At 60.0% G+C, this 27,779-nt stretch overlaps 1 protein-coding gene across 3 annotated transcripts; it reads right to left on the minus strand.

Moving 5' to 3' along the window:
- Window positions 1-961: 961 nt before the first annotated feature.
- H6PD (hexose-6-phosphate dehydrogenase/glucose 1-dehydrogenase) lies at window positions 962-26,711 on the minus strand. Of its 3 annotated transcripts, none has more exons than XM_084875763.1 (5): window positions 26,474-26,711; window positions 16,862-17,498; window positions 15,803-15,920; window positions 5,354-5,623; window positions 962-4,010 (listed from the first exon to the last, which is right to left on the minus strand). In XM_084875763.1, the coding sequence occupies exons 2-5, from the start codon at window positions 17,477-17,479 to the stop codon at window positions 2,650-2,652; spliced, it is 2,367 nt and encodes a 788-aa protein (XP_084731889.1). In that variant the 5' UTR covers window positions 17,480-17,498; window positions 26,474-26,711; the 3' UTR covers window positions 962-2,649. The 3 variants fall into 3 exon arrangements, with proteins under 3 accessions (XP_084731889.1, XP_084731890.1, XP_084731891.1); XM_084875764.1 differs by lacking the exon at window positions 26,474-26,711 and adding an exon at window positions 21,498-21,538; XM_084875765.1 differs by lacking the exon at window positions 26,474-26,711 and adding an exon at window positions 19,832-19,909.
- Between the last annotated feature and the right edge of the window lie 1,068 nt (window positions 26,712-27,779).

A 27,779-nucleotide genomic window follows, 5' to 3' on the forward strand; every position in this document is an offset into this window, starting at 1 on the left:
TGGGAGGGCCCGGCTAGAGTCCTAAGACCCGGCTCAGGAGCACCTGGCCTGTCGCCATTAGACACCAGTTCCACAGTCACCGGCAAAGGTGGCTCTGGACCACTTCACAGGGTGCTGAACGGTCAGACACCACGCTGTGCAGAATGTTTAGTCTTTAGCCGGGGACTTAGCCCCCGTCACAATCACTGCCAGGCCTCTGGGGAGCACTTCCTCACCACCCACCGCTCTGTCCCCTCGTGACGCCCCCCCGCCCCCCAGCAGCCCTGAGGTGCTGGGGGAGCCCCTGCTCTGGGCCCGGGCATGAGGCTGCAGGACTGGGAAGCCCGGGTTCGAGGCCCAGCATGGTGGCAGTGTCCCCGTGGGAGCCAGGCAGGCGTGCTCCCTCCCAAGCCGGGGTCCTCGGCGTGGAACGGGGTAAAGCCGGATTCCGGCAGCACTTTTCACACTATGGATCAGCTCAGTTAGCGGATGATGAGCAGCATTTTCTCAACGAGACAGAAAAGAGGCACATGCTCCTGACCACGCTGAGCTAGAGACGGGGCTCTGGCTGTGGGCCACGGGCCCAAACCTTTGGAAACCACCAGCTGAGCTTCCCTGCTCAGGGCGGGGAGGGGAAGGGGAAGGGGAAGAGGGAGGGGAAGGGTGGGGAGAGTGAGTGCTGACAGGGCCCCCGGGGGGACTTTTAAGACAGCAGCGGATTGTGAAAGGAAACCTTTGGCATTTTTGCCCCAACCCAACCCCGTGTGCAAACTCCCCCAGACATTCGGGGCAGGCAGCCCTCTAAGAACAGGACACGCTCGGCTCAGGCTGCAGTGACTCACGGTTATTCAGAAGTGGTGACGGCTCACCCTTTATCCCAGACTGAGGCGGGCACGGGAGGTCCCATCCTCTCTGGTGTTGCAACCCCAGAGGAACACGTTTCCAAGGAGCAGCTGGGGGGGGGGGGGGGGAGGGGAGCTGGGGGCCCAGGGAGGCAGAGTGCAAAAAACGGGAGCAGGACTCGGGGAATTCCTGGGACACGGGGAATTCATGGGGGTCAGACTGCAAAACACGGCAGGGATGGTGCCTGAGCGCCCCCATGTGGCCACCGACCTGCAACCACCTGTGTCCACCAGCATCTCTAGAGCCAAAAGGCCAAGATGCTGACTCCCCACCCGGCACTGATTCTGTGCTGCCGAGGTTGGCGGCAGCCTGCCAGCAGAAGCAAGATTTTAACGGGAGCCCCTGGACAGGGACCAGCTCCCAGGCTCCCACCCCACACGGAAGCCACAGTCCTTTAAATCGTAGCTGTGAGGAAAGTCTGAGCAGTCAAAAGCAGAGAAATGGATTTCGGGGGGCCCTCCTCATCAAGGACAGCCCATCTGATGGCGTGTCTGTCTCGGTGAGGCTATGGGCGGGGCACAGTCACATGAAGCATCTTATTCCTGACAGCACAGTGGGGCATGCCCAGGTGGAGAGCTGAAATACTCTGTCCCATCACTGGTGATTTTTAAAAGCGTTTCAGACACCCCGGGGGGTCTCGGGAGAACAGGCCCCGAGGGCCCCGCTTCTCGAGAGGGGAGCACCTCACCCATTCCTATGGAGAAGCTGGCCTTGCTCCCGAGCCTCCCACAATGCAGCGGTGCAGGGAACGGCAGGAGGGGCGGGCAGGCAGGAGGCCACGGGCGGGTGCCAGAGAGGCAGTGTGAGGAGGGTGCTGAGCCCCGGCTGCTGGAGCCGCGGCCGCCCCAGCAAAAGGCCTGGCTCCTGTCTGGTCCGATCAGAGCGTCTGGACGATGCATCGCCTGATGTCACATCTCTCCCCCAGAGAGCTGTCCCCATCAGAGATCGACGAGATCTTTCCTGGTAAGCCAGGGAGGACCCTGCGAGCAGCACCTGCCGGGAGGTCCTGAGAGGGAAAGAGCCCTCGGGAGGGATCCCTGGGATGGCTGAGGCTGTGCCCAGCGTGTGCCCAGCGGGCAGGGCGCGGCCCCCCCATGCAGAGAAGGTCATTGCTGAGGAAGGGCCCCGAACAAGTCACAGGGTTTTGGCACGGTGATAGCACCCAGCATTTGTGGCTGTGTTCTTGTCATCAACTTCCTGTCTAAACAGGAAGTCTGGGGACAGCCAACATACCAAGGAGGGATGGACGCCCCCAAGTCGGGAGGAGGAGGAAGGAAGGACACACGGAGCAGGAGGCAGCCCACGGGGGCAGGACGGCAGCCGAACGGCAGAGGCTCCGGGAGGAAAGGGAAGCAGGAAGGAAAGAGGCTGCAGGACTGGGAAGCCTGGGTCTCCAGGCAATCCCAGCACCTGCCCGGCACGGCCCCTGCACCGCTGGGCCAGGCTCCCTGCTGAAGCTGGAGCACCCGCGCCCAGCCTGGCCACGAGGCGGGCTGATGCTGACATGGAAGCCCCAGTCAGTCTCCCCGTTAGGGGGACGCCTCTCCCTAACCTGGATCTGAAGCTTCTCACGAGCCTCCCTCTCCTCCTCGTCTCTGGGTCTGACACATCGGGACAGGGACCATCAGGGGTTGGGACGGGGCCTCTCCCGGGGCTGACCCTGGGGCACCCGGGTCCAGAGAGCCAGGCGCCCGGGCAGGTGGCAGGACTCGGGACGGGGGAGGACGGGGAGAGGCTGCCCGGGAGTGAGCGGAGGGCGAGGCCCCGTCACCCCAGAAACGCCTCGTAGTCCATGTACCACACCAGCTGGCCCGACGCGGGCTGCACGCCCGAGATGGGCCACTTCCTGGGCTCGTGGCCGACGCGGCTCACCAGCAGGGTGATCTCGCGCTTCAGCCGGCCCATGACCAGCACGGCCACCCTCCGGGCGCGGTTGATGAGCGGCAGGCTGAGGCTCATGCGGCGGCGCGGCCCCGAGGGGCTCTCGGTCAGCACCACCAGCGGCTCGCCCTCCAGGCCGGCGGGCGACTGCGGGAAGAGGGAGGCGGTGTGCCCGTCGGCGCCCATGCCCAGCAGCACCAGGTCGAAGCTGCTGTTGGCGACCAGGGCGGCGATGTCCTCGGCGTAGGCCTGGGCGCCCCGGTCCTCCTCGGCGCAGAGCCGCCGGTGCCGGTGCACGGGCATGGGGTGCACGTTGTAGTGCGGCACCCGCACATGCTGCAGCAGGTGCGTCTGCAGCCCCTGGAAGTTGGACTCGGGGTCCCAGAGCGGCACACAGCGCTCGTCCACCAGCCACAGGTGCGTGCGGGCCCAGGGGAAGGCGTAGTGGCCTGTGGCCAGCTGCTGGAACAGGGCCACGGGGCTGGAGCCGCCCGACAGCGCCAGGTGGAACTGGCCGGAGCGCCGCACGGCCCTCACGGCGGCCGCCTCCACGTCGCCGGCCAGCTTGGCGATCAGCTCCTCGGCCCAGGCGGTGACCAGCGGGCCGTCTCGGTACGTGGCCTTGAGAACCTGGAAGTTGCTGGGCGCGGGAGCGGGGCCGGGCCCCGGCACCAGCTGCTCCGCCTGCTGCACCGAGAAGGACAGCTGGCCGCCGCTGAACTCGAAGTCGAGCAGGTGGCCGTTGTCCGCCCCGCCGGGGTAGAGGCGGGGGGCCTCGCGGGCCAGGCCGTCCAGCAGGGGCGTCCAGAAGGCCCAGGAGGCCAGCAGGCTCTCGGTGGTGATGAAGGAGTCCTTGCGGCCGTGGAAGATGCGTGAGATGAGGACGGAGTAGGCGTCCTGCTCGCGCGCGGGGCGGTAGACGTGGAAGTCGGACAGGGGGCGGCCGAAGAGGCGGAGCCCGGGCGGGCCGGCCGCCTCCTCCCAGCCGCGGGGCAGCGCGGGCCGGAGCAGGTTGCGGCTCACCAGCAGGGCGGGGCCGCCCAGCGCGCCGTGCCCGATGTGGAAGACCACCTGGCGCGGCAGGCAGGCGCTCCGCTCGGCGGCCCAGTGCGCCTCGCTCTGCACGCAGCACGCCCGGTTCCGGAGCAGCACCCGCACGTAGCCCGCCCGCTCGTCCAGGGCTTTGCCCGACATCAGCAGGAAGGGGACGCCCTCCCAGCGAAGGTTGTCCACGTGAACCAGGACGCCTGCGGGACGAGGACAGGGCGGTGACCCTCCAGCGCGGACACGGCTTCCGCCCGCTCGCCTCCCCTTCCTGCCTCCGCCCCGCTCTGGCACCCACGGCCTAGCTAGGCCCACCCCCCTGCACCCCTCCCATGACTTTCCCTCCGGCGGTGCTCAAAAAGCAGCCTCTCCGGGCCAGTGTGGCTCCGTGGTTGAGCATCAACCTATGATCCAGGAGGTTAACAGTTCAATTCCCGGTCAAGGGCACAGGCCCGGGTTATGGGCTCAATCCCCAGTGTGGGGCATGCAGGAAGCAGCCGATCGATGATTACCCTTCATCATTGACGTTTCTATCTCTCTCTCCCTCTCCCTCTTGGAAATCAATACAAATATATATTTTTTTAAAAAAAAAGAAAGAAAAGCAGCCCTAGCCAGTGGATAGATAGATTGTCAACCTCGGACTGAAGGGTCCCGGGTTCAGTTCTGGTTAAAGGCATATACCTCACTGCGGGCACATCCCCAGTGGGGGGTGTGCAAGAGGCAGCTGATGGATGATTCTCTCTCATCGATGTTTCTAACTCTCTATCCCTCTCTCTTCCTCTCTGTAAAAAGTCAATAAAATATATTTTGAAAATAAATAATAAATAAATAAAGGCATATACCTCAGTTACAGGCTCGATCCTTGGCCCTGGTCAGGGCTTGTACGGGAGGCAACCAATCATGTCTCTCTCACATCAACATTTCTCTCTGTCCCTCCCCCTCCCTTCCCCTCTCTCTAGAAATCAATGAAAAAAATATGCTCAGGTGAGGGTCAACTAAAAAAGAAGAAAAAGGAGCAAGAAAAGCAGCCACGGGACCATCGCAGACATCGTCTCTTCTAAACTCACCGACCCCGAGGAAGGAGAGCTGGGCTGAGGTCGGACCCAGAGCCTCTGAATCCCAGGATGGGGGAGGCTGACTGCTGGGGGGCTGGGCAGGTGGGGGGCATGGACTAAGGGCCAGGCTGAGGGTCCCCCGGACTCAGCTCCCGGCCCGGGTCCCATTACATGCCTGCGGGCCTCGGCAGGTTTCCCACCGTCCCTGAACCTCACACTTCCTGCTCTAAGCGGGATAATAACCACAACTGCCTCTTGGTGCCGTGAGGACTGCATGAGATGATGTGTATGGAGTGCCTGGCACTCAGCAGTGCTGCTCCTGTGCTGTGGGGGTATGATCTGCCGTCTGAGGGGCACCCCTCCCAGAAGGCTCTGAGCCTCGGGGACTGCCCAGAGGATGCTCTGGGGGGGGGGGGTGCTTTGGGCAGTGGCCGGACAGGCTCACAGCCTCACTGGGGGGTGGGGGTGCCCGTGCCCGGCCCGGGGCCCACCTGCGAAGGTCGGCGTGAGGCTGAGGAAGCCGGCCGGCTTGTGCAGCTCGCGGCGCACCTGCTCGCTGTAGGCCTGGTACTGGCCCAGCACGGCACTGCCCCTCCGGAGGCCCCGCAGCGCCTGGAACACCTGCAGCTTGTGCCGCAGCACGGCCTCCGAGCTGCCCACGTCGAAGGGCAGCTCCATGGCCACCAGCGTGAGGATCTCCGTCAGGTGGTTCTGCAGCACGTCCCGGATGACGCCGTACTCCTCGTAGAAGCTGGTGCGACCTGAGGGGGAGGACCGGAGCCGTGAAGGTGGCAGCACGCCCACGTCCCGAGGTGCACCGAGACCCCAGCCCGGCGCCTGTCCGCACCCACGCCCGGTCCGCAGAGCCCACAAACAGGGGTTATGCGGAAACCCCTGGAGCCGTTTAAGAGACGGCGTCACACTCTGGGCTTCTCCAGGAAGTGGTGGGAAGGCTCTGGCCCCAGCCACGGCCAGGCTGCACGTGCCCCGGCCCCGGCCCCCCAGTTTCATGGAGAGGGCCTGGCTCTGCGGTCCGAGGGCCGCTTACTGGTGTGACCTCTGAGTGCCTGTGTCTGCCTCCCGCCGATCAGCGGGGCTGACAACTGCCACCCGTTACCGAGTGCACCAAGGTGCCAGCAACACGCAGGCGCCAAGGACACGCACAGGTCCTTGTCTTCGGCTTCCGGGGAAGGAGGTGGAGGGAGGGCAAAGTAAGTCAATAGAGAAACGAGAGATGTGACAGAGGCAGGGAAGGCCCCTGAGACGCGTCAGCCCTGCAGCGGCAAGGAGAGCAATTCCAGAGCGAAGCCTGAGGCAGATGGAGCCTGGCTGGCTCATGGCCAGAGGGAGGGACAGGGGCCCGGAGCCCAGGTGAGGGGGGGACTTGCTTCTGAGCTCAGGGGGAGCGCCTGGTGGATTTCAAGCAGGAAGGGACAAGCTCAGAGGCGCCTTCGGCCTAGACCACGCCGGCTGGGGGGAAGAGAGCAGTAGAGGTGAGGGGAGAAGAGCTGTAGAGGTGAGGGGAAAAGAGCTGTAGAAACAAGGAACCCAGGGACAAGGCTTTAGTGGGAGCACAGGGGCTAGAGGGAGGGATGACTGAGCTGCTGAGCAAGGAGGAGGAGCCAAAGTGACTCCTAGAATCAAGGCCTAAGTGAAGGAGAGTGGTGGAGCCATCACCGAAGTGGGGAGACGGCGAGGAGCAGCCAGATGGAGGGAAACGCGAGTTCTGTTTCAGGTGAGTTTTGGCTGAACACGCATGTGGAGACGCACCCGTTACCGAGTGCGTCTGGCGGTGGACGAGGTGAGGGAGGAACACAGACTGGGCACGGCCGCAGCACAGCCCGAGCCCGCTGTGGCCCGGCCCAGTGCAGAGGCTCCCGGGCCTTCTACTCACACCACGGTCCTGCGGCGCGGCAGCCACCACACCTGTCCCTGCTCCCCCGGGGCAAGAGAGGACTTGGTGAGGACAGCAGCGATGGGGCGGTTCTCTCTCTCTCTCTCTCTCTCTCTCACACACACACACACACACACACACACACACACACACTCTCCTCCGGAGCTCGGCGTGAGCTGTGACTGTCAGAGTCAAGTGCAGATGCTCCACTGTCTGAGAGCGAGGTTCCAGCACATGGCAGGGCCCCTGTCCCAGCCGAGGACACACAGAGGAAGCCTCGCATCCCGACAGGAGGGCGATGGTGGGTGGGGCTTGGCATGCCCTGTCCACGATGAGGCTAGTTCTCACCCCCGCAGCGCCACGCGGCCGCCGTCAGCTTTGGGAGATGTCCCTGACCTCTGGCACCCCTGTGGGCCCTGCCTCCTGCCCACTCCTGCCCGACTCAGTGCCCGCCCGTCGCTGCCCGGCGACACCCGGAGCCCCATGGGAGCAGGAGCTGGGCTCTGCTCAGTGCGGCTGCCCTGGTGCCCGAGAGCGCAGCCTGCAGCCACGGACACTGAACGGCGGAGAAAACGCTTAGACACGCGTCACCACGGAACGACTGCAAAAAACATGTTGATGGAAAAAAACATGAATGCTTCCCCCAAAATTAATACTGAACACAGGATGGAGAATGACCAGAGAAACAGAACCTCGACAGGAAACCTGCTCCAGGAACTTGGGGATGCTCTCCGTGCCAGAAACAGGGAAGGAGTCAGTTATTAGAAGCCAGACCTCAGAGACTGTCCTGAGTGCAGGATGAAGGGACAAACAGCCACCTCCAGCCCACACTCAGCACCGCGCCCTTCAAATGCCACAGCCAAGTCAGGGTCAGGCAGCCACGGCAGCAGCAGGCAGAGCCAGGGCGGGTCCACAGGCGGGGCGGGAGGCAGTTTGGGGGGGACCCGGAGACAAGAGAGCCGTTTCAAAGTCGGGTGGGGGGACGTGGTATTTGCTGTGCCACAGTCCTGCGGATCTTATGTGCATTTTGTACGCATTCCTTTTTATCGAGTCAATATCTAGTTCACACAAACAGCAGGAGGGCTCCTTGTTCAGGCGGCGTGGCCAGCACACTGCCCTCAGCGGCCACCAGGGCCTGAGTGAGGTCCCGAGCCCCCTGCCTGCCCGGCTCCCAGCGCGGCTCCAGCAGCTGGACATGAGCAGGACCAGGCAAGGGAACAACCCGCCCTGAACACAGGCCACGCCAACGCGGGGACCAGTGCTGTGGGCGAGGGGAGGCCGCGGCCGCCTGCAGGAAGGCACCGTGTCCCCGTGGGGGCGCGCTGACTCTGCTCACCGGGAGTTCGGCATCCCTGGCCAGAAACCCGGGGACAGCAGACCGTCCAGCCCTGTCCAGCCGCATGCTCAGAGTCCCAAAAAGACAATGGCCGAGCCCGCCCCACAGTGCTCTTACAACATTGCTGAGAAAACACCAGGAAAAAGCTGTGACAATAACAACGTATGGGTATCAGACCGCTCACTCCTCGCATACTGATATCTAAGGACGTCCTGCTGTGACCCCTGGGCCCAGAGAAGTCAGGTAACTTGCCCAAGGTCACACAGCTGGTTAAGGTTTGAACCAGGCAGTTGGCCCCAGCACCTGCAGTTCTTGCCACCAAATACCTCCCTTTCTACTTCCTCCACCCCACTGAAACGACCATAGGACACGGCACTCAGAGTGACGCTTGGTGGCCCAAGCACCAGGAACTTCAGGACGGAGCACCATGGTCGGAGGAGCAAACTGAACAGGGATCCAGAGAAAGGGATAGGTCAAAGGTCGGGGACCCCGTGCCTGGGGGCCAGTGCGGGTGTGAGGGGGATGGGGCAGCACTTACGTCCCCTGGGACAGTTAAATGCCTCTGCTGCCAGCAGGTGGTGCCTCATGGAGTGTGGGCTCGGGGTGACCAAGCCTTCTCATTGTTTTGGAGAACATAGCATTTGGGCCAAGGAGCGTAATCTCATGGTTTTCCAATGTGCACACATAGTTCAGATTGCTTAACATGCTGCGTGACTCAAAGGCATGCATGTTGGGCTGACTGTCCCTGGCCACATCCCAGTTGGGTGGACAGCACTGGCCAGAGGGCAGAGGCTCCAGCACACTGTTCAGCGGCAGCGCCTGGCCCCGCAGAAGCAGCGGCTGTGGCTGGGAACAGCAGGCATCCAGGATGGAAGGGAAGGGCCTTGGAAACTAGACTGAGGAGTCTGAGGAGCTTGTAAGTTCTTGACCGCAACTACCGTATTTTTCGGACCATAAGACGCACTTTTTCCCTCCCAGAAGTGGGGGGAAAAAGTCCCTGCGTCTTATGGTCCAAATATAGCCTACACATATACTGTAAAAAAAAAGTTTTTTTACTTGCCCGGCTCTGTGTGGTCTCTGTGTGCTTGCCCGGCTCTAAAATGGTTCTAAATGCTGCTGTTTACTTTACAGGGTTGATTACATGTGTTTATGACTGTGATGTTGGGTTTTAATGCACATAAAATATTTTAGGACACTATTTGTTTCAGAATCTTTTTTTCTTCATTTCCCTTCTCTAAAAACTGGTGCGTCTTATGGTCCGGTGCATCTTATGGTCCGAAAAATACGGTAGTTAAAGAGCCACCATGTGACCCAGCAATCCTACTGTCACGTATACACAAGAGAAAGGAAAGCGTACGTCCACACAAAAACCTGTACATGGGTGCTCATGGCCACATTGCTCCCGGCAGCCACCGAAGAGCAGCGTCCTGCATGTCCACTTGCTGACGAACGCAGGACTAACATGTAGCCTGCCCACAGGACGGAGTATTAGGCAGCAGTGAAAAAGGTCGCTCTGGCAAATGCTACAACATGGGCGAACCTTGAACACATCACGCTAAGGGAAATAAGCCAAACACAAAAGGCCACAGATCGTATCAATCAGTCCATTGATGTGAAACGTTCAGAACAGGCAAATCCATAGAGACAGAAAGGTCAGGGGCTGCGGGGGGCTGGGGGAGAGGAGGGAGTTAGAGGCAGGCGCTCCTGGGGGTGACGAGAATGCTCTGAAGTGGGTCGTGGGGATGGCCGCCCCACTCCGTGAACATATGGGAGGCACTGTACTGCACACCTCGAAGGGGTGAACTGTGACACATAATCACCTCTCCATAGAACTGCTTTACAAAGTGGAGACATGAGAGGCGCTGTGGGGAGACCAGCCGGCCAGGGCCTGCCGGTGACCTGTCAGGGGCGGCCGAATGACAGTAAGCAGGGCGGGGTGCGGGGAGCAGCAGTGACGAGAGGCAGCTCAGGGTCGGGACCTGGAGTGGGGTCCCCGTCCGGCCATGCCTTAGCCTGTGGCCCGGGGAGTGGCTGTCTCACACGTGCTCCCAGCGGGGCTGCTGGAGGCTAATGAGCCCGCACACACGCAGGCCTGGAACCGTGCCTGGCACACAGGCAGCACCATGAACACCGGCTGGTGTTGGCACTGCTCAGGGGCGGCATGAGAGGGGCCCGGCCAGGCAACTCGGACAGCAGTCACCACATGGGAATTAAGAGTTAGAGTAGTTATATTTCATGAGAAAAATGCAAGGATGGTTTTAGTCCTAACGCTGCTGAGTCGGAAGAGGTGGTGTGGCCTCCAGTGAAAAAAACCTAAAAAGTGCCCGGCTAGTGTGGCTCAGCGGTTCAGCATCCACCTACAAACCCAGGAGGTCATGGTTCGATTCCGGGTCAGGGCACATGCCCCGGTTGCGAACTCAATCCTGGGTGTGGAGCGTGCAGGAGGCAACCGATCAATGATTCTCTCTCATCATTAATGTTTCTCTCTCTCTCTCCCCCTCTCCCTTCCTCTAAAAAGAAATCCTAAAAGGTAGAAATCTTAAAAGGTGTCTGAGATGGGCCTGGGGAGGCAATGATGGGAAGGATATGCTGGATTTCGTCAAATCAAAACTGCCATCGATGGTGAAAGAATCATTTTTTTTACAACCTCGAAGAAAAGGAGTGCCAATTCAACTGCCATTTCGCCAGTGGGAAATCCAACTTCAGAGATGGGGAAAACATGTCTCAGAATCAATGAATCGCAGCGGACTTAAGAGTATAAAGAGAATAAAGCTTTGCAAACAGAGGAATTTTTGATGGCGAGAACACAGCAGAGTCCTTAAAAGCCCTGTTATCTGCTTACTATTCATTAGCTGAGCAAATCCCTCAGTGGCCCTCTCCTATTTTTATCCCTCCCGATCCGCGGGGAGCACGCACTTCGAGGCGTCCTGCCCGCTGTGTAAAAGAGTGCTTCCTCTCCTCCTCATTTCAGGCGCCTGGGGGTGCCGCGTCCGGCGCCGCCCACAGATTGCAGACTCCGATCCTCCCCTGGCTGGCTGTCTTCTCAGAGTTCAAGTGCAGTGACCCGAATCTGTGCCTCTCAGGGGGAGGACTGCAGCTAAGCACAGGCCCAGGGAAGGGAGGGCGAGGCCTCCTGGAGATGCCAACAAGCTGGGCTGTTCTAGCTGCCACCAGCTTTTGTGGACTCTATTGTTTTTTGTTTTTTGTTTTTCTGAAAATGATCTATATTGACCCTAGCACTCTTTCCTGGGTTGAAAGCTGAGGGTTCAAGTCCATCGATGTGAACAGGATGGACCAGCACAGTGGGAGGGACGATGGAAGGAAGGCCCGATACACTTGGCTTCCATCCTGCCCGAGTCCAGGGCTCTGTCACACGCTGGACAGACCCACCGCTTTGCCCCCCGCTGCGTTGCCCCTCGAAACCTCAAAGGTTGGCATCCCATGGGAGGCAGGAGAAGTCTGGGGAGATGGAATAGCAAAGGAGACTTTCTCCTTTGGCCTACTCATTCCACTTCGGGAGTGTACTTAGAGTAAGGTGACCTGATGTCCCACTTTTGGCGGGACAGTCCCGATGTTTAACAATTTGTCCTGAGTCGTTAAAAATCGGGACTTTTTAAAAACGCCGCGGGACACGGGACAAATTGTTAAACATCGGGACCGTCCCGCCAAAAGCAGGATGTCTGATCACCTTAACTTAGAGGGAAAATAAACGTAATACTCATAAGTGTTCTAGAATATATTCACAAAGTTATGGTTGCACAACTTTGTGAATATATTAAGAACTAGTGAACTGTACATTTTAAAAGGGTAAATTTTATAAAAATATATTTTTATTATTTCAGAGAAGAAGAAGAAGAAGAAGAAGAGAGAGAGAGAGAGAGAGAGAGAGAGAGAGAGAGAGAGAGAAACATCAATGATGAGAGAGAATCACAGATCAGCTGCTTCCTGCACGCTCCCAACTGGGGATGGAGCCCGCAACCCAGGCATGTGCCCTTGACCGAAATCGAACCTGGGACCCTTCAGTTCGTAGTCTGATGCTCTATCCACTGAGCCAAATCAGCTAGGGCTAAAAGGGTAAATTTTGTGGCATGTGAATTATATCTTAACATTTTTTTGAAAGCTCACAAAGGACTATTTAAATTAGCAAAAACTGAAACAACCAAAATGCCTAAAAATAGAACAATCCGTACTCTGTGGCATAAACAGAATTGAACAGAAATATAGAGCTACTAAAAGGTATATATTAGCCCAGCTGGTGCTGCTCAGTGGTTGAGCACCACCCTATGAACCAGGAGGTCACAGTTTGATTCCCAATCAGGGCATATGCCTGGGTTTCGGGCTAGATCCCCAGTAGGGGGAATGCAGGAGGCAGCCAAACAGTGATTCTCTCTTATTATTAATGTTTCTCTCACTCTTGCTCCCTGCCCCTCTCTGAAATCAATAAAAATATATTTTAAAAATAAAAATAAATAAGTCAGGTGGAACCCAGGGCCTGAGGCCATGCCCACTTCCTATCCTTGCAACATATATAGAGAACAGCATTTCCGGTTGTAAAGTATTCCCATGTACATACACCATCAGATTTAACCCCCAAGACACTCTGAGAGAGGCAGAGAGGCAGACGGGGAGAGACAGAGAGACAGACCCCGGGTCACCGTAGCTATGTACAGAGACTGCTGGGGCCGGAGACCGGTCCTGTTGCCTCCAGGTTATGGGAGATCCCAATTTCCTGGTACAAACAGGTCTTTATAAACACAAGAAACTAAAAGCAGCTGAGATCCGCACCAGTGCCTTCTGGGATCACTAAAAACAAAAAGGGGGCGGGCCCAGGAGTGAGCGCCCACTGGTCAGGGAGCCTGGCACTGCCTGGCACTGCCCGGCTCGCCCTGGCCGCTCTGCAGACGGGGCGGGAGAGGGGGCGGGAGGGAGGGGGATGCACTGCTGAGTGCGCTCCGGCCCCTCTGGCACACCAGCTGGTTCTGGGAGGACCCGGCTGCCTGAGCGGCCACTCCGCCCTCAGAAGTGGAACGCATCACGCTCTGTCCGCAGGGTCAGGACAGGGACCCTCCCTAGCCGGGCCTCAGTCGGTCAGCGGCCCAGCCCTCCTTCCGCAGAGCCTTTCCCAGAAGCCCGGACTGGGACCCGCAGGCGTCATCTCCACAGAAGCAAAGTGGCCCACCGAGGTCACTGCTCGTGTGGCCCACAGGGCGGTGTCAGGGGACCTGGTCCCAGGCTCCCGAGACTCTCAGGGGCTCACTGGATGGGGACCCCTCAGGAGGGCACCGGGATGAGAAGAGGGAGCTGCACTGCAGCGGAGGGAGGCCTGCGTCTTCCTCCCTCCTCCCGTCTGTCTCTCTCAGCGTCTCTCCCCCTCTCCCTCCCCCCCCCCCCCCCCCCCCCCCCCGCCCTGCTGTCTGCGCAGCGGCCTTGACGCTGCAGCAAACTCCTCTGGGCCAGAAGCTGAGGCAGAAAAGGAAGAAGAAAAAAGCCACCGCAGCCGTGGAGGGAGGGAGCTGGGGCAGCCAGCCCCGTCCCCGTGGATGGGAGTGAGTGGGGTGGGGACATCCTAATGGCCTTGCAGCTCACAAATCCCTCTCCCGGGCCGGGGGCAGCTGCTCAGGCCAGAACGGCTCAAACCCCGCCCCTGCCAGCGCTCGGGTGGTAGTCCAGGCCGCCACCAGGGACCCGCCCTGCCTCCCTCACAGGACTCAGCGGGCTGAGCACCTGCAGGAGGAGAAAGCCAGGGGCTGAGTGCTGGGGTGCTAGAGGGAGAAGGCCCACTTTCCCTCTGGCTCAATGGTCAGAGCAGGCACCGGCTCAGAGCTGCCTGCTGGCCATGCTCAGTCCCACTGCAGCGGGCGGTGCCCCCCAGCAGCAGGGAAAAGACTGCCCTGCCTGTTTCCTACCCAACCCAGAGGTGAGCCGAGGCCCTGACATGCTGCACACGGGGCTTCCTGGCCATGGTGGGGGGGCTGCAGGGTCCGGGCTCCAAAGCAGGACCCAGAGGGGATAGCGAGGCTCAGTGCTCGGGGCACCAGAGCTGCACAGGCCACCTCCTGGATGTGAAGAATGCGTGTCCTAAGTCCCAGTGGGGTCGGAGGGAGAGAGAGACAGAGAAAGACAGAGACACACACACACAGAGGAGAGACAGAGAGACAGCAAGAGACACAGAGACAGAGAACTCACTTCCTTTAGAATGTTGCCCTTTGTCTAGGCCCTGGCTCCATGGGGATCCTGCAAAGAAACCCACAAATGACAACGGGGCCCCGAAATGAGAGGCCATGGCGCCCACTGGGTCCTCCAGACAGCCGGCTCTTCCCCAGCCTGGCGCAGGCACTGCAGCAGCTGCCAGACAGCGTGGAGGAGGGGAGCCCTGCACCCCAGCCCTGCGGCGAGCAGGCCATTCCAGGCAGAGCAGGGCAGTGCTGGTCCCGCAGCAGGTGCGGCCGGCTCCTCATCCTGCGGCCCTCGGCCCGCCCTCCCGCCCCCCGCCCCCGGCACAGGGCCTGCGGGCACCCTCTGCAGACAGAGCAAGCGGAGGCCCCGCCCTCCTGCCGCCAGGACATCAGACACACAGGCCCGGGAGGGAGCCCCGGCCTGAGCCCTCGCTAAGGACACAGGGGGATCCGGCAGGGCTGGGGTGATCCTGAGACCCCGGGGAGCTCACTGCGTGGGGACCTCTCTTCTGATGGGGGTCCGGGATGGAGGAACCGGCTCCTCTGAAGGACGGCAGTGCCCTTCGGGCCTGGCTCCCAAGGGCTGACCGATGCCCCTGCCCACGCACCCCTGCCTGCCTCATCCAGTTTGGAGTCTGTCCCAATATATTCTCCCCCCGATGAATGTGTGAGGTACTGGGGGACAGAGGCTGCATCTCACTGCTCCCCGTGTCACCAGATCTAGCTCTGCATACACATCCAAAGAGGAGGGAGAGCAAACTGGAGAGAGCAACCAGGGGAGAGAAGAAAAAAGAGGAGAAGGCAGAGAACAAGGGCAGACCTCCTCGTCCCCCACCCAGGCCGAGGGTCCGGTCCCGCTCCGCCCAGGCACACCGTGCGGGGCAGGGCGGGCCTCGGTTCCTCACCTGCAATGGGGTATTAGCGGTTCCTACATCATAGGGCTGTTATAAGATTACAGTGAGTTAATGCTTATGTTGTGCCGGGGACAGGGCTGTATAATTATTGCGGAATATTAGTAAGAGCAGCAAACACTGAATGCTAACATGTTCCAAGCATGAACGTGATGCGCATGAGCATTAGGTCTCACGGAATGCGGATGGGAGCCTGAGAAGACCAGTGGGTCCCACCTCGTCGCCCTCCTGCAGGTAGGAGAGCCGAGGCACTGAGGGTCCCCAGGTGAGAGGTGGGGGAGCCGGCAGGCACCAGGCAGAGGTGGCCACTTGGACTGGACGAGTACAAAAGTCTGAGGAAGCCTCACGCGACCCGACTGTCCCCCGCACCCCCAGAGAACTCGGGGTACCTTCTGGCACTTACTGCTGGCCAACCGCTCAGCATCAGAGCCACACTGACCTGAGGAGACCCCACGCTCTGAGGGCAGCGCTGGCCACTCCGGTCTGCCTGCAGGGCCCTGGGGGCTAGCGGTCCACACACCAGCGACAGCACCCTCTGCGAGGCACTGGCAGGCAGGGGTCAGCCAGCGCCCCGCGGACACCCGGCGGGAGGACGAGGCGGCGGGAGCGGACCCTCCACGCACCTTCGGCGTCCACCGTCTCCTTCAGGACGATCTCCACCCGCTCCACGTGGTGCCGGCTCCACAGGCCGTCCAGGGCCTTGCGGTTCTGGTCTCGGAAAGGCAGGATCTGGGCCACGGCCTGGCGGGGAAGCAGACGGGGTGCTGCGGGGTCTCCTCGGGACCGAGGAGGAGGCCTGGCTCCCAGGAGGGCCCCACCCTCTCTTCCCGACTCCGAGAGGCCGTCAGGGCGATGGCCCTGGCCGTCAGGCTTCCCGCCTCCCACTTCAGGTGACCGCCAGCCTTTTAGTTTGTCAGGAAAGGAAATAGTTAAGATGATCTTTTGCCTCTTACCATCAACTTTAAATATCAGAGAGATACTGTAACACCAAAAACGGAATAAGGAAAGCTTCGGCTTGACATTCAGTGTTATTTTTTTCATTTTCTCACAAGCAAGTGACATCTCCCCGGGACAGGCCTGGCTGAGGGCCACTCTGGGAACGCTGACACTCATGGGGCCGGACGGAGAGCCACGCCTGAGGCCGGGGCCCGCCGCCGGTCAGCACCGGGCACGCAGGCGCACTCTCTGCTGGCGTTTCCAGGTGGGGAGGGGGGTGTCCTAACGGGGCTCCGAGGGTGCAGACAGCTGAGGTGCGTCCCTCGGGTCAGCCCCACGCTCTGCCACAGGCCCAACTGAGAAGCAGGGGCCTTGGGTCCCTATTCTGTTCTAAGATCGGAACCCAGGAAGAAAAAATACTGAAAACCAGGCCACTGGGGGTGGAATGAGGTATCAATTCTAATTCCTACAGCACAGCCAGCCGGAAGCCGGGCTCAGACCCCAGTGTCTCGGGGCCACCTCCGGAGGGGGCACGGGGCACCGCTGAGAGATCAGAGCCCGGCCCCTGCTGGGAAACAGGACAGGGCACGAGGACAAGGGCCACACAGACCGGCTCACCTTCTGCCCTTCGCCCTCTCACCTCCTGCCCGGCTTCAAAACGACCACGGAGCCATGTCTCCCACAGCTTCAGGCCAGCCCCACAGTCAGGGTCGTGGCCCCCGCTCGCTCCAGCCTGGCAGGCTCACCTGCTTGCCCAGGTAGTGGTCCACCCGGTACATCTCCTCCTCGTGGAAGAAGCTGCCGAGGTCCGTGGCTAGCTGCTGGGCTGACTGGTGGTTGTGGCCGAAGGGCTTCTCCAGGACGACGCGCAGCCAGGCACCGGGGCCGGGGCGGCAGCTGCCGTTGATGCTGCGGGCGATGTCCACGTAGGCGAAGGGCGGCACGGAGAAGTAGAAGATGCGGCCCGCCTCCCAGAGGCCCTCGCGCTGCACCAGCGCCTCAATGTCCTTGTTCAGGGCCGCGTAGTCCTCCGTGGTCTTCAGCTGGTGGTACTGGCTCAGCCGCTGGAACTGGCCCTTGAGCTCGGTACAGCGATCGGGCGTCACATCCTTGGGGCAGGAGAGGGCCTCCAGGATCTTGGCCATGACCTCCTGGCCCTGCTCGGGGGCCGTCAGAGCAGCCCCGTGGAAGCTGAAATTGTGGCCCTTCCCCGCCTCCTCCAGGTACAGCTGGAACAGCCCCTGCCACAGGTACTTCTTGGCCAGGTCCCCCGTGGCCCCCAGCAGGACCACGGAGACGTGGCCCTGGAGGCCCTGGGCCCGCAGGCAGCCCAGAAGGGCCATGCACACGGCCACCAGGAGCATCCTCCAGAAGCCCGGGCGCCTGGGAGAGACACAGAACAAGGAAGGATCAGACTCGCCCAGGTGGCGTGATGCAGGCGAACGCGATTCCAGGCTATCGAACATTTCCTGCCTGGCAAGACACAGCCACGTGTTTCTCAGGAAACCGCTAGTCCCAGCGCTCGCCGCCGCCCCCCCCCCCCCCCCCAATCCTCCTGGCAGCTTGTGTTAGTGCCAGGAAGCCGGCGGGTCGGCAGTGTGCTCTGTCAACAGGACTCTGCCGGGAAGGGGGCAGCTCCGGGCAGAGGCGGGACGTTTTGCTCCAGGAACACGGGAAGGTGGCACAGCCGTGAGGGAGGCCTCAGGGCCGCCATGGGATTGGAGCTGTCCACCTCATGGCCACGGCCAGTCTCAGCTCGGGAAGGTGGCAGGGCCTTAGCTGGTGGCTGCAGCTGTGAGAGATGCCACTCCTCTCACCTCTCCCCTGGCTTCTCCCAGTGCACTGGCTCCAGCACACAGCGAATACACCGGGGGATAAAAGCACAGACCGGAACCAAAGGATTGAGTTCAAATCTCAGCGCAAGCCCTCACCTTGGACAATATCATGACCTCTGTTCCTCGGTTCCTCGCTTGCAATGGGGTATTAGCGGTTCCCACATCATAGGGCTGTTACAAGATTACAGTGAGGTAATGTTTATATTGTGCGGGGACAGGGCTGTATAATTATCGTGGTATATTAGTAAGAGCAGCAAACACTGAATGCTAACACGTTCCAAGCATGACCGTGATGCGCATGAGCATTAGGTCTCACGGAATGCGGACGGGAGCCTGAGACGCAGTGGTGGGTCCCACCTCGTGGCCCTCCTGCAGGTAGGAGAGCCGAGGCACTGAGGGTCCCCAGGTGAGAGGTGGGGGAGCCGGCAGGCACCAGCCGCTGGCTCTGAGCTAACTGCACAGCAGCGGCACGCTGCAGCCTCCCCGGGCGGGCCTACCATTGGCTGGTTGGAGCAGCTGACACGTATGAAGGGCGTGAGGCCTCGCACCTGCCACAAACACACCAGGGAGTCGACTTCTCTGGCCTCTGTTCGAACCGAGGTTGTGAAGCTCATCGGGCTCAATTTTACTCCCAGGCTCCCCATCCTTCCATTTCCACCGGGGCCTCGCTCCGAGGGAGAGGCGGGGGTGAGGAAGGAAGGAAGGAGTCGGGCCAGCAGCTGGGTCTCAGGAACAGGTGGGGGAATGGGTCCAGCCTGGGTGTGCTAATGAGGAAGGGACTGGGCCCAGCCGTGTGGCTCAGTGGTTGAGCATCGACCTATGAACCAGAAGGTCACGGTTCGATTCCCAATTAGGGCACATGCCCAGGCTGTGGACTCGATCCCTGGTGCGGGCCCTGTGGGAGGTAGCTGGCCAATGATTCTCTCTCATCATTGACTTTTCTCTTCTCTCCCCCTCGCCCTTCCTCTCTGAAATCAATACCATGTAAATATTTATTTATTTATTTATTTGGAACTAGAATGACTGATTAACACCTATGATGGCAGGCAGATAAAAAAATGAAGGGAATCCTCCACCACAAGTCTGTAATCTGGTCTACAGAGAGGGAAACTGAGGCTTAAAGAAATCACAGGAAGTGACAGAAGCCCTGCAGCCCCGGCCAGCCGACCTTCTGCAGGCTGCATCGCCCCTGGATCGAGGCCCGGGATCTGCCCCCTGACTCGGGCATCTGACCCCCTCCTCCACGTGCCCTGTGCCTCGTCCTCATCTCTGGGGACCCATCCCCGAGACGGCACCGTTAGCAGCCAAACCAAGAGGAGATCCAACCACAGTGTCGGCACCAGCATGCGCAGGACACCGACATTTCCCGATTGCAGCTTTAAGTGGAGGACCGGGGGCTCCCCTCTCCTTCACCTGCACACTCCCCCCCCCCCCCCCCCCCCCAATGCAGAGGAGCCACAGGCCCCTCCACTTTCTCCTCCTGCTCTCCAGTTCCTGGCCCTGGCCCTTCAGCATTTCCTTCCTAAGTGGCAATGCCCTGTGGGGAGGGAGGGAGAGCTGCAAGGTCAGAGCAGGAGGAAGGTGAAGCCTGCAGCCGCCAGCTGGCAGGCTGCGTCTCAGGGCTCCTGATTCGAGCAGCGGCCAGGGTTCTGGATGTGCCCGTACACTCGGGGGAAGGAGCTCAAGAACCTCCGGAGCCTGGGTGGGCAGGTGAGGGAGCCACGGACCAGAACCGCCGGCAGGTCCCAGAAGGCTGCAGAGAGTTGCGATGGATGGCCCGGGCCTGCCCGCCCGCCTCCCAGTCCCTCTGTAACCCGGCTCTGACTCAGAGCCCTTGCTGCAGCCTCCCCTGACCAGCCGGTTTCCAGTTTGCCCCCTTACCTCAGCGTATGTCCCAGAACTCCGTGAAACAAGCACAGATCAGAGCTACCCGTGATTGCAGCAAGTCTGCTTACTCTGTGGTTGCTAAACGCCCGGGAACAGCTCCTCCCTGAACCAGTGTGGGCGGTGTGTGAGAGTGTGTGTGAGTGTGTGTGTGTGTGTGTGTTTGGATTTGCTTATTGCCATGTTTGCTTAACCTTAACAGTGTTTCTCAAACTTTAATATGCATCTGGGTCTCCTGAGGATTTTTTTAAAATGCAGATTCTGGTGCAGAGGGCCCAGGGAGGGGCCGGAGAGCCAGACTCGGGGACACGGAGCACTGAGTCTAGAGCGGCAGTCTCAGCAGAGGGGCCGCAGGTCCAAACACACACACCTGCCTCCTGCTCCCTTCACCACGCGATGGGCACCTCGGCATCCACGGCAGGCGACCCCCCGACAGGTCCAAACACACACACCTGCCTCCTGCTCCCTTCACCACGCGATGGGCACCTCGGCATCCACGGCGGGCGACCCCCCGAGCCCGACGCTAACGCCCGAGGTGCCCGAGCAGGCAGTGTGCGCGGAGGGCTAAGTGCCTGACCTCCCCCAGGCGCCTGTGGAGGCGGCTCAGCGCGGAGGCCGTCTGACAGCTGAGGAAACTGGAGGTGCGGCAGCTGAGGGGCCACACAGCCTGAGCCTCCGTCTGTGTAGACAGAGCGTGGCATTTCAATCAGAGGACTGGCTCAAAGCCACCTCGGGCTCAGCCACACGACCCTGGCTTGGCACACAGTAAGTCCCCTCAACAGTGAGGGTCCACGTCTCCTCAATGACAAACAGGGCCCCCCCCCGGGGCGGCCCCCGCAAGCCTGTGGCCGGAGCCCGCTCTGCTCACAGCTCTGCTTGGGGAGGTTCCGCTGAAGCTCCTCCTCCTGCCTCCTCGCCTGCCCTGAGAGGGCCGGGCTGTGGAGGAAATCTAAAGCTACATCCTGAAGCTCACGCGAGAGCATGGAGGGGGCGTTCTGACCGCTGACCCTGCTCTGAATCCCTTCTCTTTATCATTAATAAACAAGAAAACCCTCAGTGAAAAGGTGGAGAAGCCACAGGGCAGGACGGACGGGACAGCGGACTGAGTTGGAACACGTGGTGATTCTTGCCCAGGTCCGGCTGCTAAACGATCACACCACCTTGAATGAGACTTCTACCCAGGCTAGGCCCCCGCGTCCCATCCAGGACATGAGGTCTGAGCTCCAGGGCCACCACACTCTCCGGTCCTCAACTCCTACACTCTCCACGGAAAGAAGATGGCCATCTATAATATTAACAGAGAAACACAGCCCGAGGCCAAAGTAGCAGGTGGAAATGCAGAACTAAAATATGAAGCAATAAAAACATAATAATAATAAAATATGAAGCAATGAGTGTCATTCAGAAATTAAGACAAAACTCTATGAAGCTGTAAGTTACATGCACAGAAAATGCAAGTTCATTTACAACAATTATTATTCAAGACACTCGCCAGAAACACACTGCACAGCACGGGGCAGGCCCGAGGCCTCCTGGAGGGGTGGGGAGGTAACAGAAGGTCCTCTGGCGGCTCATCGGGGCTTTGGGGCTGACCGGGCACCTGCCCAGGGTCCAGGCACCCCAGCTCCAGACTGAGGGGTCTACAGGCATGCTGGGGACTCACCTTTCACAGCACAGCTCTGCTAACATCACAACGTGTGGGCACTGGCCGGCCAGAGGGTTTGGGTCAGAATCGGGGGGGTTCCAGTCCTTGCTTTTGCCCAAGCAAAAGAGGCGCTGTGGGGCACCGCACGCCGTGCCTGCCCGGGCCCGCACAGACCGGGTGGCCCGTGCTGCGCTCGGCGTGTCTGTAAAGCCCGGGAGGAAGCGGCTCTGGTCCCTGGGCCCAGCAGCCGAGGGCGGGAGAGGAGCAGGAGGAAAAGGTCAGAGGCCGCTGCTGGCCTGCCCTCCCCAGCACAGCCTGGCATCCACACCTCTGCCGGTACCCACAGCCTGGGCGCCCACTTTCTGTGTGCCAGGCAGGAAGAAGGAAGGTTTTCTCAAACCACAGCCCAGGACTTTGGAATCTTTAAAAGGAAAACAAGTGAAACTAAAGATCCTTTTCAACTGAAGTACAAAGGGCCGTGCCCAGTCCCTTCTGTGAGTGCCAACTCAATTTTCCCTCACTCTTTCCTGCTTGGGGGACCGTCTGTGCCACACACACACACACCCCCCCCCCAACACACACACACACACACACACACACACACACACACACACGGTAAACTCGGGCCATTTTTCCTCCTCTCGGAGAGTCCTGATTCCCATCACCTCTTTAGGTACCAGTCTGGGGTCCCCATGACCCAAACGCTGTGCTGGACGGAGCCCCCTTGTACCTCCACACAAGATTCAATGCTAAGCTTCCAGGAATTTTTCAAGCCACTTGTTAAGCACAGGCATTGCTAATAACGGGATGATACAAACTTAGAACTAAATCAATTATATTAAAAACACAGGTGAGACTGCATTTTACTATTATCTGTGCTCTTGACATTAGTTCCACTGTTTCATCTGTAAGGGAAAATATTCTGTAGCAAGTTCCTGAGCCTGGCCGGCCAGCAGTGTTTACACAACAGACATTGGCCAACACCACACACCAGCTCCCCACCAGCCAGCCCCCCTGCCCGGGGGGTTGTTACACATTTACCAGCATGCCCGGCCTGCTCTGCCAAGGCTGTTTCCAGGCTGGACTTTCTCCCCCTAGCCTGCATGCTCAGATAACCAACTGCTACTCTGACACCATTAGCCGTTGTCTACAAAACTTCCCACGCTGAAAATCCAATGAGCTTAGCTCCCAGCCTGCTCCCTATGCACATGTCCCCGTTCTCAGTAAGAGGCTCCTCTAGCCTTCCCGTGCTCAGGCCGGCAAACTTCGGGTCATCGACGGAGTCAGCAAATCCGACAGTTCTGTAAAAACGCCCACCTCTCTCACCTCCCAGCGCCACGCTGGCCTGGCCGCCCCCGGCACCTGTCTGGGCTGCTCAGAGCCCTGCTAATTGGCCTCCCGCTTCCCTCTTCCCCGGAACGCAGCAGGCAGGGAGATCTTTTACAGACGGGTCAGGTCACCGTGTTCTCTGTTCCGCGGCCTGCAGGGTCTAATGCTCTGGCCTCCTAGCTGTTAGCTCTTTGATCTCTTCCCCGGCTCCCCTGCCCCCTTGAGGCTCCAGCCACTCCTGCCCCCGAGTCTCTGTCCCTGCTGGTCCCTCGGCCTCACCTGCTTCTTCCGAAGATATCCACTTGGTTCACCCCTCAGCAACTTTGATTCCCTGCTGAAATGTCACCTCAGTGAGGCTTTCTTGGCCGACTCTGTAAAACCGGAAACCTCTCGTCCCCAAGTCAACCCGTTTCATTCTTCTCCGTGGTACATGTCGCTATTTAATGTGTGATTGTTACTAGAGGCCTGGTGCACAAAATTCGTGCACTGTGGGGGGGAGGGAGGGTTCCCCTCAGCCTGGCCTGAGCCCTCTCAGTCTGGGAGCCCTCGGGGGATGTCCGACTGACAATGGGGAGCAGGCCTAAGCCGGCAGTCGGACATCCTTAGCGCTGCTGCAGAGGCGGGAGAGGCTCCCGGCCTCACCACTGTGCTCGCCAGCCGTGAGCCTGGCTCAGGGCTTCTGGCTGAGCGGCATTCCCTCTGTGGGAGCGCACTGACCACCGGGAGCAGCTCCTGCGTTGAGCGTCTGCCCTCTGGTGGTTAGTGAGTGTCAAGCAACCGGCTGTTCCACTGTTCGGTCAATTTACATATTAGCCTTTTATTAATAGGAGGCTTGTCTGTCACCCCTCCCCCCACAAGAACATACGTGCTGGTGGGGACAGAGGTTTCCGTGGCGGATCAATGCATGTCTCCTGTATCCAAAACAGGGGCCTGGCACTCTGCGGGTGAGCCATGAACATCTGCTGAATGAACAGGTAAACCCACTGGCAGGAGACCACGGCCGCCTGTGTGTGAGCTCTCTGCGCGAGCGATGGCACTCGGGAACAAGGCTCCAGCGGTGACATCCAGCACCGTGGCGCGGCACACATTAGCAGCAACTTACTACGTGTGCCAATACTATGAATAATAAAAGAGATCTTTATAGAGTATTTAATCATATGTCCGATGCTAGGCTGAGAGCTGGACATGTATCACACCACAGCCTGAGAAGTACTGACTGTCCCTGTTTCTAGAATGCGGAGAGAGGAAGTCAGGGCGGGGAGAGGTGAAGTAACTTAGAAGGTCAGGCAGGTCAGAGGTGACAGGATCTAAATCCAGGCAGCCTGGCTCCAGCCCTACCTCCCCCCCACACCTGTAAAAATGGGTGACTCCAGCCCCAAACGGCGACACGTACACATTGTATTAGGGTGGACACGGATCCTGCTCCTCTCACAGCCAGGACACGAGTGAATTATATGGCATTTCTCCAGCATCCGCCACCCACACAGGGAGGCAGCTCTACAGCGTGCGGTCAAACAGCCCGAGCACCGGGCGCTGTGACCAGCCTCGGCCCCTCTGCCTGGCCGTGACTCACCCTCCTCCTTCCCCCTGACGTCAGGAAAGCCTTGTTTCTCTGTTAAAACCAGGAAGGTGCCTCCAGTTTCTGAAGTGTGAGAACTCGGGGTTCCAGTCCCGGCTCGGCCGCACAGCAGCTGTGTGACCTGGCACGTGGCTTGGCCTCCCGCGCTTCCCCTCGGAGGGGACAGCACGCCGATCAGAACAAAACAAACAAGACGCTCCGTGTGGAGAAGCTTGGTGTACAGCAAGCACCCGAGAAACGTTAGCCACACCGTTACGCAACCGACAGCACCACCCTCGAAGGGCCTTATTGTGAAACCAGCAGCGTCAGGAGTCCAGGGACTCTTCTCGCTAGCTTCCTGGAACGGCTACCAGACAATTAACCTCTAGGCAGAAAATGCCAAGGAACAACTAAGCTAGCTCATCGACAGCTTCCCGACCTTCCTACCACACAGATGGGAAAGCAACGGGAAATGATGCTGAGATGGTTAAAAGTCCCCCCCAGCCCCAGAGAGGGTTTAAACCTGGGCCTAGAGAGCACAGGAGAGTAACCCTCTAACTCCCTAGCCCTAGGCCAGTGGTCGGCAAACTGCGGCTCACGAGCCACCTGCGGCTCTTTGACCCTTTGAGTGTGGCTCTTCCACAAAATACCACGGCCTGGGTGAGCATATTTTGAAGAAGTGGCGTTAGAAGAAGTTTAAGTTTAAAAAATGTGGCTCTCAAAAGAAATTCCAATCGTTGTACTGTTGATGTTTGGCTCTGTGGACTAATGAGTTTGGCTTTTGCTTTACTGCCGAGGGCCTTTTCTCCAGCTGTAAAATGGGGATCATCGCCAAAACCCCCAGAAATTCGATGGGAGGCAACAGTAGTGAGAACTCTCCCCAAGAGCCTCCTGGCTTCCAACGGGGAGCAGCAAGAAGCAAAACCAGACTCCCTGCTCTGGCCGGGGGAGGGTCAGACACACCCCAGGTGCAGTCTGCCAACCAGGATGACAATGCCATCCACAGAGTGAGATGGCCGGGCCCCAGGTGACCAACGTGCCTCTCGGCTTCTTTCCTTGCCCTTAACCGTTTCCCTTCTCAATGGCCTAAAACCACCCGATAGGAACTTAGCAGCCCTGGCTGGGTGGTCCATTGGTTAGAACATAATCCTGCAAAACCAAGATACACCGAGGTTGTGGGTTTGGTCCCATCAGGGCACGTGTAAGCACCCACCAATGAATGCATAAATAAGTGGAACAACCTATCCATGTTCCTCTATTCTCTCACACATCATTGATGAAAAACAATTTTTTTAAACAGAGTAACTGAGTAAACTCCAGCGTTTGGATACAAATGACTTGCGTGTTTGCCTGGAGCGGTTACTAATGAGCAGTCCTGTGCCTCAAAGAAAGTTACAAAAAAAGCTGCCAGGAACGTGAGTTCTGTTCAGGCCAAACACGGAGCAGTTTTACCTCCGGTGCTCCTGAAACGTACACACTGGGCCTTACACGCTCCAACATTCAACCAGCCGTTCACTGCTGCAGGGGCAGAGCATGGCCTGAACACGCCCACGCTGCACCAGCGCTCCCTCATCCGCCCCTTTCCGGGGGTGGGGATAACGGGGGTGGAGAGGGGAGCAAGGAACCGAGGCTTATAATGTTCCCGTAAGTTCTCATTTCAGGCAAAACTTTCCAATTTGAGTGAGCCGATTTTCAGAGCTCTGGGCAGGTTTACTTCTGGAAAACTAGTCCTTGTGCATTGGAAACGCTGGTTGAAACCCGAGGGCTAATGCAAAGATGAAGCAGACCCCAGGGGAAAAGCACGGGGTGGGGGGGTGGGCGGCAGGACTAGCCTCGCAGGGGCCAGGCTGCCAGCTGCAGGTCCGCCAGCAGACAGACCTATGCCCAGGGGCAGGGCACGGACAAGCCATTTATTTGCAGCGAGGGTGCGAGGGGAGTCCCTGCCAGCTCTGCCCGCCTGCTCCCCAGCGGCTGCAGCAGGCGGGGGTGGCGAAGGGGACGCCCCAGCGAAAGGCCCGCGGGTTTCACAGCCGCGCGTGGCCGGCGGCCGACCCACCGACCTCCGGCTCGGCCAAAGGAGCCGCGGGGAAGCGGGGGAAGAGCTTACTGCGTCGCGAAGTAAGAAGGTGGCGAAGCGCGGGGCGCCGCGCACCCTCCTTGTCCGCGGGCCGGCGGCCGACAGGTGTGCGTCACGGCCCCGCGCCCGCCGCGCGCTCGGGTTCCGCCAGCGGAGCCGGGGCGGCGAGCCGGGAGGGCGCGCTCAGCCCCGCGGCCCCTCCCCGCCCGGAAGCGCGGAGACCCGGGCGTCCTCGGCGCGCGCGCAGGGGGTCCCCGCGTCAGGGGCGCGCGCACAGGGCCCCCCGGGTCAGGGGCGCGCGCACGCGCACTGGGACTGAGCCGGTGGCGCGCGCTGGAGGCGGAGGCGCAGGCGAGGCCACGCCCCCGGCTCGGGTCAGAGGGCGAGGGGCGGGGCCTCCGGGACGATTTCCGGGTTCGCGCGGTTGCCTGCGCTGGACCTAGGAGCGCAGGGCTCGGCCAGGCGGCGCGTCCTCCCTCCCGTTCGCGGCGCCCGGCCCCGCTGGGGGCGGAGGGGCTGCCTCTGAGACGGAGGGGCCGCGGGGAGAGGCTGTGTCCGGGCGGGAGCCGGGAGCCTGCTCGCTGGCTCCTCCCCGGACTCTGACACGCGCTGTGGGAACGGGGTACCTGCCCCCCGCCCCCCAGGCCTCGCTTTTCGCCATCCGGGTGGTCTGATGAGGGGCAGGGTTCTCCCATGTTCAGCAGCCAGAGGCATTGATTGAGGGGTCCGAGAGCAAGCTGTTCCCACGCCTCCACCAGGCAGCTTTATTTGTGTTGATCCCCGCGTGACCTTGAAGACGGTGACCGGGGACCCAGTTTCTTTCCCTGCGCCAGGGGGGCCAGTGAGAGCACTGGCCAGGGCTCTCAGGCCGGTGACACGTGCCCAGTAAACGGCAGCCTGCCCCTGGGGGGCTTTGTTAGGGAGACAGGAAGTGGGAGGAAGGCCCTGCCCACTCTGTGGAGTGATGTGAGGGGTACAGTGAGGGAGCCTGGCCAGCTGCCTGGCTCGCCATCCAGTGAATGGTATGTGGTTAACGTGGCCAGACCCGATTTTTAACAATTTGTCCCGCGTGCCGCAGCGTTTTAAAAAAAAATCCCGATTTATCTTTCAAAAAATCGGGACTTTTTTTTTTAAATGCCACAGGACAAATTGTTAAAAATTGGGACATCTGGTCACCTTATATATGGTCCTCTACCCGACTCCTCACCGTTATCATGCAGTCCCTGCTCCTCGGCCCGGAGCAGCCCTGTGCCCACTTTTCTCCCAGCCCCACTGCACTGTGTGTGCCCAGGGCGCCCCGGGCATTGCAGAGGCGGCTGCTCCTCCCTGCTTCCTC

Source organism: Pipistrellus hanaki (genome assembly GCF_964339955.1).
Source record: "Pipistrellus hanaki genome assembly, chromosome: 2".
Lineage (NCBI taxonomy): Eukaryota > Metazoa > Chordata > Mammalia > Chiroptera > Vespertilionidae > Pipistrellus > Pipistrellus hanaki.